This window comes from Pezoporus occidentalis, unplaced genomic scaffold (assembly GCF_034315485.1).
Source record: "Pezoporus occidentalis ecotype Australia unplaced genomic scaffold, CSIRO_AGI_Poc_V1 ctg60, whole genome shotgun sequence".
NCBI lineage: Eukaryota > Metazoa > Chordata > Aves > Psittaciformes > Psittacidae > Pezoporus > Pezoporus occidentalis.
In genome coordinates this window covers 1,152,097-1,167,761 of record NW_026915944.1, presented here as the reverse complement: position 1 = coordinate 1,167,761, position 15,665 = coordinate 1,152,097, and the positions used below count along the sequence as shown (strand labels likewise).

At 38.4% G+C, this 15,665-nt stretch overlaps 1 protein-coding gene across 3 annotated transcripts; it reads left to right on the top strand.

The window, feature by feature from the left end:
* Positions 1–454: 454 nt before the first annotated feature.
* METTL22 (methyltransferase 22, Kin17 lysine) lies at positions 455–13,164 on the top strand. 3 transcript variants are annotated; one of them, XM_062639393.1, is made up of 11 exons: positions 455–526; positions 1,843–2,185; positions 4,711–5,061; positions 5,445–5,485; positions 5,571–5,715; positions 6,190–6,261; positions 6,797–6,850; positions 8,034–8,114; positions 9,646–9,748; positions 10,549–10,717; positions 12,232–13,164. In XM_062639393.1, exons 2-11 carry the CDS (start codon positions 2,059–2,061, stop codon positions 12,265–12,267), a joined length of 1,179 nt encoding a protein of 392 aa, XP_062495377.1. In that variant the 5' UTR covers positions 455–526; positions 1,843–2,058; the 3' UTR covers positions 12,268–13,164. The 3 variants fall into 3 exon arrangements, with proteins under 3 accessions (XP_062495377.1, XP_062495379.1, XP_062495378.1); XM_062639394.1 differs by lacking the exon at positions 455–526 and adding an exon at positions 1,426–1,580; XM_062639395.1 differs by lacking the exons at positions 455–526; positions 10,549–10,717 and having other exon boundaries at positions 1,425–2,185.
* The last annotated feature ends 2,501 nt before the right edge of the window (positions 13,165–15,665 follow it).

Genomic DNA, 15,665 nt, shown 5'->3' with positions numbered 1-15,665 from the left:
AAGGAAGACGTGCCCGCCGGTCTGCATAAAGATATTTGGGGTTTTGATTTTAAGCTGTTCGGAGGTTTGGCATGGAATTGCACACAGATGGAGAGAGAGTAAGTAATGCTGAAACCAAGTAATACAAGAACGGGGGTAGGAAACGTGGGTTCAAGCTTTAGGTAACTGCTGTGAAGGCCTTAGTGGCAACACTAAACGTGGCTGCTGGCGTCCCCGTTTACCGACTCCCGAGGTGCCTTTTTCGTAGGGGTTAGTGCTGCGTGACTCGTACATGCAAGAGAGCCCGTGGGACGGCTGCTGTGGAACGGGCAATCGAGCGGCGGCTCAGCACAGCGCGGCTACCAGCCCCAGGCGTGCGGCCCGGGACCTGCGGCGGCTTCAGGCGGCACAGGACAGGGCCCGGCACCCCCCGCAGAGCCCACAGGCCGCGCCGGCCTCCCCTCCTTCCTCCGAGCCTCGCGTCAGCCGCGCGCCGGAAGGAGCCGTCGCCTCTGCAATGGCGGCGGGAGGCGGGCGGAGGCGGCAGGTGCGGCTGCGGGCGAGAGAGGCGGGGTCCCCCTCGGTGCCGGCTGGGGGAGCCGCTCGTTCCGCAGCCGGCCCCCTTCCCGCGGGAGCCGCTCCTCCGCCCCGCGGCACGGCCGGGAGGGGCCAGAGGTTGCGGCCTGCTGCCCCGGGGAGCAGGAGCCACTGCCGTGCGGGCACGGCGGGTGGTGAGACGCTGCCGCGTTGCTCTGCATCAGGCGCGGATGTGTCTCGTGCACAGGTTTCCGGTGGCAAAGGGCAGCTTTGGGGGCTGGGTTAGGTGTTACAAAAGTTAGTACAACTTCCTTACTGAAGTTATGGAGGCAGTCTGTGTAACTTGAAGCATTTTAAGCCTATTTATGCCTGTTTAAGACTATACAATCTTGCTCAAGCACAAGCAGATAATAGAAAATTTAGCTGAGTTTTCGAAGATACTAATGCCAACAAAGGACACGGCATCAATGATTTTTACATAAGGAATATTAGGGGTGCTCATAGCTGGGAGGCCTGAATGACTTTAGCTAAATCATTCGTATAACGCTTGATGATTTCTGTGTGTGACCTAAGCTTGTCATCACAGTTTTGAAAGACAGATTCTGTTTTCAGATCAATGGTTCATCAGCGTTTAAAGTACCCTTCACAAAATGCCAAGTTTTTAGAGCATAAGGAAATAAATGTCCTCTTTATTCTTTGTTCATAAGAGGTAATTCATTTGTTTGTGCCTGAGGAGAGGGAGACAATTCAGCCTTGAATATTGGGTAATGAGGATGATTCCTTTTTGTTGTTTTCTGGAAGAATAAAGAGTGTCAAAGATGGGAGACATCAAGTGCCCAATTAGTGAAGACATATAAAATGACCTGAATTTTCTGCAGGAAAAGACTCCTTTCACCATAGGTTTAGTTCCTTGAGGGATCTATGATAAATCAGTGATAGTGTGTTCGGTACTTTTGTCCATTTCTGGGGAAATTCGGAGACTTCTATGAAGGACAAAATCCCTTAAAATGGTGAAGTTGAACATGCAGGTCTTATGTTCCTTTGAAGACCTTTGACTTAGCACTGTAAGTCTGTGCATTCATGGTAACATCTGTTTTTTTCAAGGGGGTTATTTTTAAGATAAGCTAATAAGTAGCTCTTCCTAAAACAGGCAGTCTCTGCCACGGAATTACTAGCAATTAGGTGTCTGGTGATCCTTTGGACCATTGTAATAGCATTGGAGCATTGCAACTTTGTTGGACAGTGTAATCTGATTTTTATCTTCTAAAATATTGCTGGAGCAATGTTCAGTATCAGGATGTTACTAAAAGCTGTGTTTGGTTTTAGGTTGAATATCCTGATGCCCAACTTGCTGTGTTACTGGAGCATGGTGGAGCTTGCATGATCACATCATCCCTGCGGTCTTTTTCAGAAACCGTCATGAGGTCATGTTGCTGAGCAAAACTTACTTAATGCCTGATAACAGAAGAGTATCGAATCACTTTGTGTCACCACTTCACAGGGGACTTTGGGTACTGTAGATGTGCCTCTCACCAGCACATCATGCTGGATGTAACAGAGGAGATGGATAGCCCCACATTTAAAAGTGACACTGTACTTTCTGATGTTCACTTACACTGTCCAAATAAAAGACATCTCATGGTACGATTGAATGCAGTGGGACAACCAGGTAATGTATGTTTAGACTTATGGAGATGTATCTGAAGTCTGTTCATATCTTTGTAATGTCTGAATTCTCTTTTGAATAGCTGGTATTAATCATTACATGTTTTATTCCAGTTAGAAGCAGAATTACTTCCTACACAGTCTTCAGGGAGAGGTCTAGCTGGGTTCTCCTCATTAAAGTAACTACAGAAATGAAAGCTATTAATGTAGAATTTGTAGACAACCCATCTTAAAAAAGAAATTGTAGATTACTTTCTGAGAAGAAGTAACCAAATTAACTTGCTTGCAGGTTTAATTTTATTTACTTATTTATTTATTTAGCTATAATCTCAATGTAGCACTGTGGGATTTCTTTTAAAAAGTTGGCATGTTTCTTGTGTACAAATAAAAAGTGAGAAGTCATGTTTTAAATAGCATAACTTAATTACTGATAATTTTTATTTTGAACTTAATTTATGAATTTTAATAAAATCTTTATGTGATGTTTTACAAACTATTCCAGAGGAACCTAACAGATTTGTTCGGGCTTTGTTTTGTTTTTTTGTTAAAAAAAAAAAAGGCAACAAGAAAGCTCAGAATAGCAATGGTTTTAACTGACAACAATGTGAGGAGTCAAGGCCGTAGTGGAACTGAACTGGCAAATTCATCTGACTGATTGCCCACTTGTAGGTTTCTATAAAGTTGTCAAGAAAGCTGGCCTTGAAGCTGCTGGTAAAATGTTCTGTAGAAAAGCAGTGCTCCTGCTGTGACAGAAGTGTTGTTTTTTTCAAACTCAGTTGTGACATAAAAATAATAACTTTTGCAGCTGCTCTAGTATATGACAATGTAAAAAATGATAAAAGTAGGTTTGACAAGTGGATAATAATTCTGACCCTGATCAGGTCAAAACCAGGGAATGAATGCTGTGGCATGGCTTCATGCTGTTCGACATTTGTTTGCTGTGATTTTGCTTGATGCAAAGAACCTTTCAATAGAATGAAATGGTCTGGGAAATTCCTTTATTAATATTAAGACAAGGATTCAGTTGTAGTATGACAGCCTTTACTCTTAACACTTACGATGGCAATCTACTTCTGTCACTTTACTGGTTTTTAGGGAACCTCGTGGGGATTTAGGCACTGCTGCTTTGGGTCAGTTTTACTTAAACCTTTTGAAATACCACAGAACATGCAGAGGGTCAGAATGGACTTGGAAAAGAAAAGCATTTCATTCATTGATGGCATCCTCTAATTTGTTAAATAAAAGTCAGTTTAATCTTCTTGTCATGCAAACAGTAGATGACTTAAAAAATTTCTTATGATAAGTAGTGAAGATTTTATTCGATCTAGCTGACAGTGGTCTCTCTAGAGAAGAACAACTCTCAGTTGTAGACCAGCTTTGTAAAGAAACTGGAATAGAACTCCATAAATAGTGAAATTGTTGAAAGCAATCGTGGCAATCACTTTCTCTCTTCCCTTTTGATGTGAATGAGCATAATTCTATTATATTCTTCTTAGAATCCTGCTGGTATTGGCCTTTTTCACTAGTCATATTCTTGGCTATCTTTTTCTCAAGTCTCAACACATTCTGTGTGATTTTGGAATAATAGTATCCAGCCTAAGATGCTTACAAACACTGATTTTATACCACAGTTGAATCAAATTCCATGATCTGTGTTCCATGACTGGCCCATTTAGTCAAGCACATTGTGTAAGCATAGTGCGTAAGCACTGCTGTAGAGCTGACATCCACTGGAGATGTTAGGACAGATGTCTTCCTCATCTGTTGTATCCAAACAATACAGATTCCTATATTTAAAATTGCAAGATCCATTGTGGATAACTTAGAAGTTTTAGTAGATGTTCATGTCACTGGATAATGGTTGCAAAATGTTTGTAGTGAATTGGTTTATAGACAACAGTGGCCTTACTACTTTTATCTCAAAGATTAAGTTTCAAGACTCCCCCCAAAAACACATGTCTGGCTTTGGCATGCTGTCTCCTGTGATCTTATTTCTGCCCCCTCATACTCAAAGTAAGCCAATTTCAAGGCTTGAAGTTGCTTGAAATCCTAAACTTAGTAAAAAAAAAAAAAAAAAAAAAGTTACTTGCTTTTTTCACTAGAACGTGTGTGTTTCTGATAGGATAAGAATTACAACTGAACCAAAAGAAACAAATTCTAACTTGTGTTAATTCTTTCAACTTGGTTTGAACTTGTCTCAAAAGAAAATCTGTTGGAAGATGGAGGAAACTGTCCTTTCTGCCAATTGTTAAAATGTTATTAAATCAGATGAAAATGCGCATTGTGACTATGTAGATGCTAAGTCAGCCAGTAGACTGTGAAAGTGCTTCACTATTTCTACGGTCAGAACTAAATAACTGAAATATTTCTTTGTAGCAAAGTAAACTTTATTTCAAATTATCTGTATAATTTTTTATAGTCTAGATTTTTGATATGTCAAAGGCAACAAAATTTAACACGTTGAAGTTGCACATAGATTCTGTTCTTACCTGATGTTTAACTTCTTTTCTCCTTCTTGTGTTTTTACAGTATTCCTGTCGTATTTCAAACTCCTGTGGAACATAGAAGATTTGTCATCTGAGAAACATGTGAGAGAAGCTACAACAGAAAGAGAACTCCAGTACCAGAGTGGAGATGAACTGTGTGACAAGGACAAGAATAATCTAAAAAAGGAAAGAGAATTTATAAATGGTGAAGGAGTAGAAGCTCTGCTAGATAAGGACGGAGACTTGGAAGTAGTCAGAAGACCTCGAAGTGCCTCTGATTTAGAAGCAGAGGATCTTTTGAGGGATAGAGTATATCCTGTCATTCTGATGAAAGGGAAAGAAGATGCTTTTGAAGATGAAGAAGAATGCACTCGCAGTGATGTTGTTAAAATAGGTAAATAGGCTTACAGTCAAGGAGAAATGGAATAAATATGTTAGCATAAAACAAAAGGAAAATAGGTTTTCTTTAGAACTGGAGCAGCAGGTATGAAGTGACAGGAGATAATAAACCAAACTTAATACTGTGATATTTTAAATATTTTTTAAATTTACCATTTTTGTCCAGAAGTGATTTGGGCAACAGTATACTATGGGAAACTCATGCTGCTTAGTTAGAGTCGGGGTTTGGGCATTGTCTAGCATTACTATATAGAATGAAGAGTGTATAGTTCTGTATTTGAAGGGGAAGCACGACTTGATTTTCAAATTTGCTACTATGGAACTTGATTTGAACAACACTTTAAGGTAATTATTTCTGCTCTACTTTCATTTTCACAGAACATACTATGGCAACTCCCTTAGAAGATGTCGGTAAACAAGTATGTATCCTGCCTTGTAGTATCTTGTTGTTCATGAATTGTGCTTCACAATTTACTCAGTTTTCACTGCTTCTCTTATCCACAGGTCTGGCGTGCAGCCTTTCTTCTTGCTGATTACATTCTGTTTAAACGGGACACGTTCAGGTGCTGCTCAGTGTTAGAGCTTGGAGGTGGCACTGGAATTACAAGCATTATTATGGGAACAGTTGCCAAGAGAGTTTATTGCACAGGTAAGGCAGTTTCAGTTAAATATTTTTGTGAAAATTCATGAAGCAGTGCTTTCATCTTGGCATTCCCATCCTCATCTGTTCAGTTTTAGTTAGTATTTTTTTATTAATATATATAAGGTTGTGTTGTTTATAACAAGAACTTTCCCAACAGGTTGAAAAAGCAGTACCACTATCAAGTGAAAGAGTTTAAAAGCAAGATACATTGCTGTGAACTCAAGTAGTGTGCCTAGGTTAAAACAGGCAGTATAGGGATTTAAATTCTTTCTTCAGGAGTGGCTCAGAGGTAGTACTGAAAGCTAGAAGCAAGAAGTATACTAGTGAAGCAATGGTCAGTGGATAGAGTTGCTCTGAAGTTTCCTTAATCTAGTCAGCTAGAGAAAAACTTACAAAAGTATTAGTCTGAAGGGTCAGGGGCATGCACAGCCCATGCAAAATATTCTTTTTTTTTTTTTTACTATTATCACTTTTTTTCAGACGTTGGTGAAGATCTTCTGGCCATGTGTGAGCAAAATGTTACATTAAACAAACACCTGATGGAGCCAGGAAGTAAGTGCTATGCAGTCAGTGCTTGTGCAGTTGCCTGTGTATGAACTACTTTGGGATTAAACAGCACAGTGACTCATTTAAAAAGGAAGATGCAAAATATCTATATGTAGTTCATAATGGAACAGCTTCCTTTTGAGAAAAGCAAAATACCTATTCTTTCTCTGGTCATTATTGAAGTCCAGCTGCAGTTCCTACACAGTCAGTGTGTGAATTTCACTGAGGTACTTGGGAGGATCATGGATATCCAGGGGTCAAGGGTCACATAAACAGTGTAAATGACAGAAGTCAAGCTCTGGAAAGGACAAGTACTTTGCAGATGAGACATGTAAAAGAGAACATAGGTTGTCTTTCTGACCCTTAAGTTCATTCTGTTCTGGTATGAGTGGGTAACTGGTTTTGTACAGTAAATTATTTGTTGTTCAACTTTACTTGTCTCATAATAAATCTTTCTCTCTTGTTTCAGTAGAGGTTTTGACTCTGCCTAGGTACTGTCTGAATGCCATTTGTGACTTATGTGATCTTTCTTCATCCTCAGGAGGGGAAGTTAAAGTGAAAGAACTGGACTGGCTGAAAGATGAATTCTGCACTGGTAGGTGGCTCTAATGGGTCCTTTCAGATAGGGTTGTTTGTTTTGTTTTTCCCTTAGAGCCATCAAAAAAAGATTATTCCATTTATGAAGTCCTCCAGCACATATGTTCCTGGAAAGTAGTTGAAAGTACACAGTTGTCTTTGGGTGCGTCATTGCTATGTGAATGAGTAAGGAAAGGTTTACTGGTAGGTTGAGAATAGACAAGTGGTGGCTGATCTCTACTTAGGTCAAAATCCAGAGGTGCAAACAAGGTGTCTATTTTATTACGGGATAATGGTATCTAGGCATGATGACATGGACTTGAGTTCAGTAATCCAGATTTTCGTGTGATGGTATTTTGTGGCTTGTTACTGTATGAATACAGAACTGTAAAAGGTGTCACGGAGGGTATGACTTGAAGATATATAAATATTCATTCAAATGAAGTGGTGAATGTGTTATATATAAAATATTATCCAAGGGAATGCATTCTGCTAGTTTTACCAAAATAAAGGCAACTGACAAGTAAAATGTAAAGTGCAATTAATGATAATAAATCAGATTATTAAAACTGTCTTTCTAGTGATCACAAGGACAACACAAAATTGTAGCACTAGGTTACATGAAGCCTACTTTGTAGATTTTTATATCATCAGTTGGATTTGATATAATGCTTTTAAAAAATAGAACAACTGTTTAAGCAAGTGGAAACATCCTTTAGACATTCAAAAGCCTCTCTTGGACCTCAAATTCTGGTTAATGAAAATATTTGATACTGTCAGTTGAAAAGGTTTGAGGTTGTTTTGGCTTTCAGAGAAAGTGTCTATATTTTACAAAGTCTAAATTTTAAAAAGCATGATGAACTAGGAAGCTTAATCAAGACTTACACAGATACATTTGTTCTTTTATTTAAGGGAGTATTTATTTTAATCTAGTTAAATCTGTGATCTCTCTACAGGGTAGTAATTGGTTGTAAATTCTAATGTGAAAAAAGACCTGCTCTTGCCAGTTAGCCTTGCAGAGAAAGCAAAGGACTGCAGGGAAGTTCAAAGAGTGAATAGAAGGAGAATCTGATTTACCTTCAGTGGCATGCACCATTCATGGAGTAGCAGATGATCATAGGAGTTAAAAAGTTTTGGTTTTCCAGCTGTCAATCATTTTAGATGTTTAGTCATGCACACCAAAGCTATATTCTTTGTTACAGATCGTGAAGCTCCTTACAGCTGGTCTGAAGAAGAGATTGCTGATCTGCATGACCACTGTACTGTGATAATAGCAGCTGATGGTAGGATAATATAATCTGCAGGCTTTTAAGTCGAAACACTTGAGCATTATGAGTAACAACTTAAACATACCTAGTTTGCTTTTAAATCCAGTAGGTCAGATGCTTACCTAATTTGTCAAAGAGTTGCCTTAAGTGTTCCTGCCTGTATTTATTTTTTTTTAAACAGTTGTATTTACATTCTGAATCGGAAATAGATGTTGAAAACTATTAGCTTTTGCTTTCCTTTGCTATGGTAATTATTTGTGACTAAATAAATTACTCAACATAAGCACAAGCAAGTGATGAAGAGTTTTGTCATGCTACCTTTGTCTTGCATCAGATAGCCTCTGATAAATAGGTGGTTAGACTAATATAGTCTGTAATGTGAAAAAGTGTTTCCAGTGCTGCACTTGCCCACAGAGTCTGTGCCTTTGAATATCTCTGTCATCTTTTTTTTTCTGCTCTTTTTGTTGCTGAAGGGAGAGACTGAAAAATGGCAGGCTAGCTTATCTCTATAGGAAAACCATTGTTGTTATCGTATATAAATAAAGGAGCACTGGTTTTAGTTATGATATTGAAAGGTGTTGCACGATTGCTTTCCAAGGAGATAAGGTTATAGTGGCATATTAGTTACTGCCTTTGTTGTAAGAAACAAGGCCCTGTACATTGTGATATCCTGGGTGTTTTAGCTTTGCAGTGTTTCCAGGCTCAGAGAAATCTTAACGTTTAGTAAGCTGTCTGACAAAAGTGATTCCCATTGATGAGAGAAATCTTAAAGAAAGTCTGACATAACTAGTAGCAGTGGATACTATTAGAAGATCAGTTGTACACATTAAAAATTTGCTTTTGGATTTAGTTAAGATAGTGACTTGTTTCATCAGAATAATCGAACTAAGGCTTTGTCCTGGGTGCAGCTGTAATAGTCATTTTTCTCCTTTGTAGTAGCCAGTGCAGTGCTGCATTTTCGACTTTAGTCTGAGAACAATACTCCTTACACCAGTGTTTTAGTTGTTGCTAAGTAATGTTTACCCTGATGAAGGACTTTTAAGTCTTATGCTTTGCCAGTGAGGAGGGGCACGGGAAGCTGGGAGGAAGCAGAGACAGGACACCTGACCCACACTAACCAAAGGGGCATTCCATACCACAGCACGACATGCCCAGTGTATAAACTTGGGGAGTTACCCAGAAGGGCTAGATCACTGCTTGGTTGGGCTGGGTATCGGTTGGCGGGTGGTGAGCGGTTGTGTTCTCTCCCCTTGTTATTTCCCTTATCATTATTATCATTGGTGGTAGCAGTAGTGGTTTTGTGTTATACCTTAGTTACTGGACTGTTCTTATCTCAACCCATGGGAGTTACATTCTTTCAATTCTCCTCCCCATCCGTCTGGGAGCAGGGGGAGGAAGAATGGCAGGGAGTGAGCAAGTGTCTGCGTGGTTCTGAGTTACCGGCTGGGCTTAAACCACAAAAGGCTTGTTGTTTTTTCATACCTGAGACTTAAGTAAATAATACACTTAAACATACGTATTTTATGCGCTTAATCTTTTTTTGCAGTGTTCTATGATGATGACCTGACAGATGCCTTCTTCAGAACGCTGTATAGAATCACACACAACTTGAGAAATTCTTGCACGGTTTACCTAGCTTTAGAAAAGAGGTAAGTATCATGGAGAACTTAAAATAAAAAGCACTGAAAACTTTTTGTGCTTTATTTGGAAGAAACATCTGATTTGATTGAAGGTCAACTTCTGATTTTCACTATATTAGATGACTACAGGCAGCAGTATATGCTCAGGACAGGTATTTGGGTTTATACATACTTGATTTTTAGCAGTTCAGAATTTGACTTCCACAAGAGTTCAGCTTTTGTTGCCCTACCTTTGTGTTGTATGTGACAACCTCTGAGCAAACAAGGATAAATCGGTGGCATTACTGGTGTTTCTGTAATGCCTGACAACATTTGCTATCTATTTTTGAGGTCACAGAGTGGAATGAAGGGGCTTAGAATTAGGGTGTATGTTTCCCAGCTTGAGTACCTTTGTAACAATTTCTCTTATGTTTTCTTTCAAGGAATTGTTGAATGTTTTTAAGTAGTCATGTCTTGCAATCCATTCATAAACTAACATTTAAAAAGGCTCGCTTAAATCTCTCGAGATAAGTAAGCAACATCTATTCATAAGACTTGTTGCCAAGTGTTTGTCCAGGAAGCCAAGCTAATGATTCTCTTGTGGCAGAGTGCCTTAAAATCAATGGAAAAATTCATCCAAGAGTTACTGCATATTGATGCTAACCCAAGTCTTGCCTGCTTTTCAGGAATAGCAGGGGAGTTACTTTTTTGGGCTATCAAAGTTAGTTAATTACATGGAGAAGACCCACATTTTCCATTACTTGAAGTTACTTAGCTACTTAAGATGCCAGTATAGGAGAGACATCTTAAATCAAATATTCTCTTGCCAGGCTGAACTTCACTTTAAGACATATGGATGTTACATGTGAAGCCTACAGTCATTTTAGAAATACTCTAAATGATTTGGAGAGCCTCCAAGACAGAAAAATTAAATATGTTGTGGAGCCCGTTAAGCTTGATTTCTGCCAGTTTCTTGTTTATGAACGAATGGAGCAGTTGGTAAGTGACATTCGTTAAAATACGGTGATGTGTTGGGCTAACCATCTCAAGTTAGTTTTCATGTATTTACTTAACATGAAGTAAGAACAGGTGAATAAACATTACCTTTCCATTTATTTCAAGTTAGCTTTTTGTTGTTTTAAAATTATTCTGGTTTGTGCTTACATAATTATAGTGGATTGACATAACACTCCCTTTTCTATCACCAGCAGCACAGTGGCTTTTCCTCACTTTCCTCACAGGTTAAGAAACAGTCTCCATTACTTTTTGAAACACAATTTCACCATTGACTAGAAAATGGGACCAATATCTCTTCTCATTTCTTTGCTTGTAGAAGAGCTTTCATTTCATAGTTTTAGTAATTCCTTTTCCAGTTCAGAGTTCAGGAAATAATGTTCTAATATCTGTGAAGTTGATGAGCTGTCAGCTTCTGTTGTTCAGAAACATGACAGATACAATATTTGTAGTTATCTAATTACCTCCCAAGCACATAGGGTTCTCTTTATTTTTTTTCCAATTGTCTACTCTTAGGAATATTATGGGCAGGCTAGCTAAAACTTGCTAATTTCTAGAACAATACAGTCTAACAGATCTGTTTAAAGAATTTGCAAGTCTTTTACTAGATTGCACATCTCTTACAAGAAACGATGTTCCTGTAATCAGTATGCTATTGGTCCGTCTTCCGCAGCTTGCATATGTAGTAAGATTATGGGGGCCACAGTTATTTCATGAGACAGATTTATTTTACTTAATGCTGATACCTTCAGGCATAAAACATGCATGCAAAACTTAAAAGCAAGTTTTACAAGTATATAAATGTAACCTGGATTATACCTAAATGTGTAAGCTCATTCCCTAGCCTTTTTGCAGAAGGCTGCTGGTCTTTGAAATATATGCATATTTAAAATGCCTGAGTTTATTTAGCATGAAGTATATTGCCACAATTCAAGATGTCATGGTGAAGACTGTGTGATAGTCTGATTAATGACTGGTATAGCAAAGTGTATGGTAATTTATTTCATTTAATTTATTCAAATAGTCTGTTTTTCATCTGTGTTGTCCAACAGATTGAGAAAGCAGGGGGTGTGAGCGAATAAGAAGTGCATTTGTGAGACTGTGATTCCTCACTACATTGAGTATTTTTTCAGTTGTATTTCTACTAGCATTATCAAAAGCGTTTGTCAACACAGGCTAAGCAAAAGAGCAAGATAATCAATCAGAATACTGCAGAAGGTCACGCATAACAATGAAATTATTTTAAAACAAATTATTTAATTCAATACTAATCTTTTATTCTAAAAAATCTTGGTACAAGAGTGAAAAAATCAATTCTGATGCTCTGTCTCAAAGATAATTTGGTGGTTGTTCTAGAATAATACACATGGACTTGGTATCCATCCACAGATGGATACTATCTACAGATGGAAGGCGTGTCTTAAAACTTGTCTTCAAGTGGGCATGTTGAATCTACTGACCTGAGAAAATACCTGCATGTATTTTTTCCACTCCTACAGGAATTGTGGAAGATCATTGCTGAACAGCTAACATGACAGAGACGTGAGAAACGGAAGATCTTTATCTGAGGATAAAGGTTTTTTTGTGATGTTCTGTTAAAAAAGGATTTTCATCCCAAGAAAAGCATTTTCCTGGTGGGACTGTGCTCTCAGAAAGTGTTGTTACACAGATTTGCTTTACTTCAGTAAGTTTGGGGTTTGGCACTTAGGATATGGTTTCTTTGACATTTCTTTTACAAAACTGTTTGATGCTGATCCTCAATGTACGTGCTGGATGCCGAACAGTGGCAGTGACACAGTGACTTGTTCTTTGGAATCAATGACAAGCTTTAGATTCTCACAGTGAGGCACTTGACCTTTTCCATGTGGCTGATTTGTAGATGTCATACATTTTCTTTTTTAGTTTTCTGAACACAGACACTGCTCGTGGTCTCTTCCAGGTTCCACGTTATTTTGTATATATGGGCATTTGTGAAACAGTGGTCTGGGCAAAGACCTGTCTTTCATGGACTTTTCTTCAAGCAATCTCTTTATGAAACTTAGTCCTTAATTCTCAGTTTGTCCTATCTAAATCATTCTAGTTCAGGGCTACTCTGTGAACTGAAAGGACACAAGATGCATTTTGTTTGAGCCTCTAAAAATACTCCACAGATTTCTTGGAGGTATATTGCCCTGCTGGAACTTCTAAGCTGTTCCCACCCAGGATAAGGATGGGAAGGTGCCTCGTGAAGTGATACGCTACTGCTCTCTAAATGTTTGTAATTCTACCCTCAGTGTATATGTGTGAGGCTGGGGAGAGCAAGGTGACCAGCAATGTCTTGTCCATACGAATGGGGCCTTCAGTATCTTAGCTTTTGGATTAAAGTACAACATATTGGTCACATCTCTCCTGTGTTATTAGTAAAAACAAGATCTGCTTGTACTTTTAATAAATCTTGTGTGTACTGTTATGTTTGTATCACTTGCCATATGTACACTGTCAGGGAAGCTCTTGTGCCAGCTTCTGGATTCTTTAACGTTAGGCGAGTATCAGTGATAAAGCTGCTCTGGCCTGTGACTTGTGATTTCTAATGCATACATTGCATTAGAAGCATCTGGTTGACTTCTTGGAAATATGTTTTACATTTGGTTTAGTTCAGTTGGTTTAGGTGAGTTATTTCATATACTGCTTATATTTATGAAGACATACTTTCTTCATGTTCTTTGATGAGATGAAAGGTTATTAGGTGATGATGGCCTTTTCCTGTTGAGTATAGTCAAAGTAAAAATTATCTTATTGTAGCAGGTAACTGCCTAGATAGACAGAATTTCTCTCAGAACCCTCATTTGAACTTCAAAGATACAAAACGGTATTTTAATCCAGAGAATCCCCAAATATTGTTCTTTTGTCTGTTTTGTAATGTTACTGACTTTGGTAGGTTAACTGAAAACTGGTTTTGAATGTTGATGCTTATTTAAGTAGTAATGTTTTGAAGGCTGTAGCAAGAAACTAATTTAAACTGATGTGAAATAGTGTGTGCAGTTAGGGAAGATTTTTACTTGCCCAGGACTTCTGAAAATCTTTGGAATTGTCAATAGAAACTCATCCAGATAGAGTGATAGTGTAGATCTTTTAAATATGGAATTCAGCCATTTTACCAGAGTTGACTTAACATCTGAAAAATATTTTCATACTTGTATCTTTAGCTGAGTAAACATTGTGGCTGCTTGGGAAGCAAGTTGAACTAGAATTTCCACCTAAAAGAACAAAATTAGTCTTTCTGTTGAGGGGAAACAGTTTTGAGGTTTCAGTGTCTGAGGCCAAATCAAAAATTTGGATAGAACCCTTTTCATTGATGGTAATAAATAGCCAAAAGTAGACAACAGTTCCTGGATACAACCTTCTCAATTTTGACTTTAATCATACTTTAAATATAGCATAAATGACAGTTGTTTTCAGAACTCATCGTGTGAATTTACACCTTTAGCAGTTCATTATTTATTAAGATATCCAAGCAGGGAATTGATCATACAGATTATGATTGCAAATCAAGTTAGGGCCTAAAATGATAATGCCTCAAGCACATTATCTGTGTTTACGTAATCAAGAAGGATTTTTTTCCAAATAAAACATGAAGTAAAAGATAGTATGCTCCTTTGGTGATGTTACCTAAATTTGAAAAACTGTAATAGCTGAAAAAACAGGTACAAGACAGGACTACCAAGAACATACAGAGAAGTCAGGTGATTCAACATCAGGTTAGATAATCTTGGACTTGTGAGCTACTGGGAAAGAGTTTGTGTATTTCATTGAAAAAACCCTTAGGAACTCTACTGGCCTGTTCATATAGGTCTTTTTGGTCACCTCATAGCTAGTAGGGAAAAAAGGAGAATCAGTATTGCCCATTCCTGCAAGCCCTTTATTTCTGTGTAGGAGAAGGAAGAGAAGGTAAGTGCTTTACCTAAAACTGATTAATGTTTTACTCTGCTGTGGAGCTGAGGTTGGGAGGATTCCATTTGAAAAACTTTCACCTCTGCTAAATTAAGTCATTCTGCACTTCGGAGTGTTTCTGAATGTAGTTGGTATAGTCTGGTTGGTTAGCCAGGTGGATTGTGTTGGGGAGGGAGGAACAGAGGAGGTGGAGGGGAACCTGTGGAACTCTTGCAATGCATTTATTTCTGATAAAGGGGAGGAGTGTTGCAGTTTTCTTGGGAAGTGTGGTAATGGATGGACATGTGATCTTCCAGGAGGAATCTTGTTTGAAACAACTGATTTTCACCTTTGTCTGGTGTACGGTGAAATAGCACGTCCGTTCTCAATCCCCACATGTATGGTAAAGATGGCAAACATCCCTGTCGTTTTACCTCCTCTCAAGAGGAACATGAATGATATAACTGTAGATACTGTTCAAGGGAAGAACTTAACTTTTATGTGACATTGGCATGAGCGTTGCAAGCTGATTACATTTCTTTTTAATCTTTGTTGATTTGAAACTTGAAGGGCTGCTTTGATGTGAACTTCACAAACTTCTGTGTGTCATTTTGCAGTAGAAAAGTTGTTTAAGATAGTCACCTGATGGGATACATGATGGGTATTTATTATCTCTGTGTGTTCTCATGTGTGGGTGGCTATTCATAGACCATAGTTTTAGCTCCATCTGCTGTACGACACTTTGAGTCAAAACATTTTAGTTTGTTGAACACCCTGTTCCATTCTGTTTTAACAATATCACATTTTGGAGTAACAGTTTCGGTTGAATAGGGAGTTCTGCATTTCTCACCTAGACTTGGGTGTACTGGGGATGAAGTAACCATGGAAGTAATCTTAAAAAAGGTGATGTTTAATTACCTGCCCGTTAATGGTACCTTTAGGAGGCTGCCTCCGGCAGTTTAGATTTTCAGGAAACATTCAAGGAAGAAGTGGATGCAACTGTGTGTGTGTGTGCTATAGACTT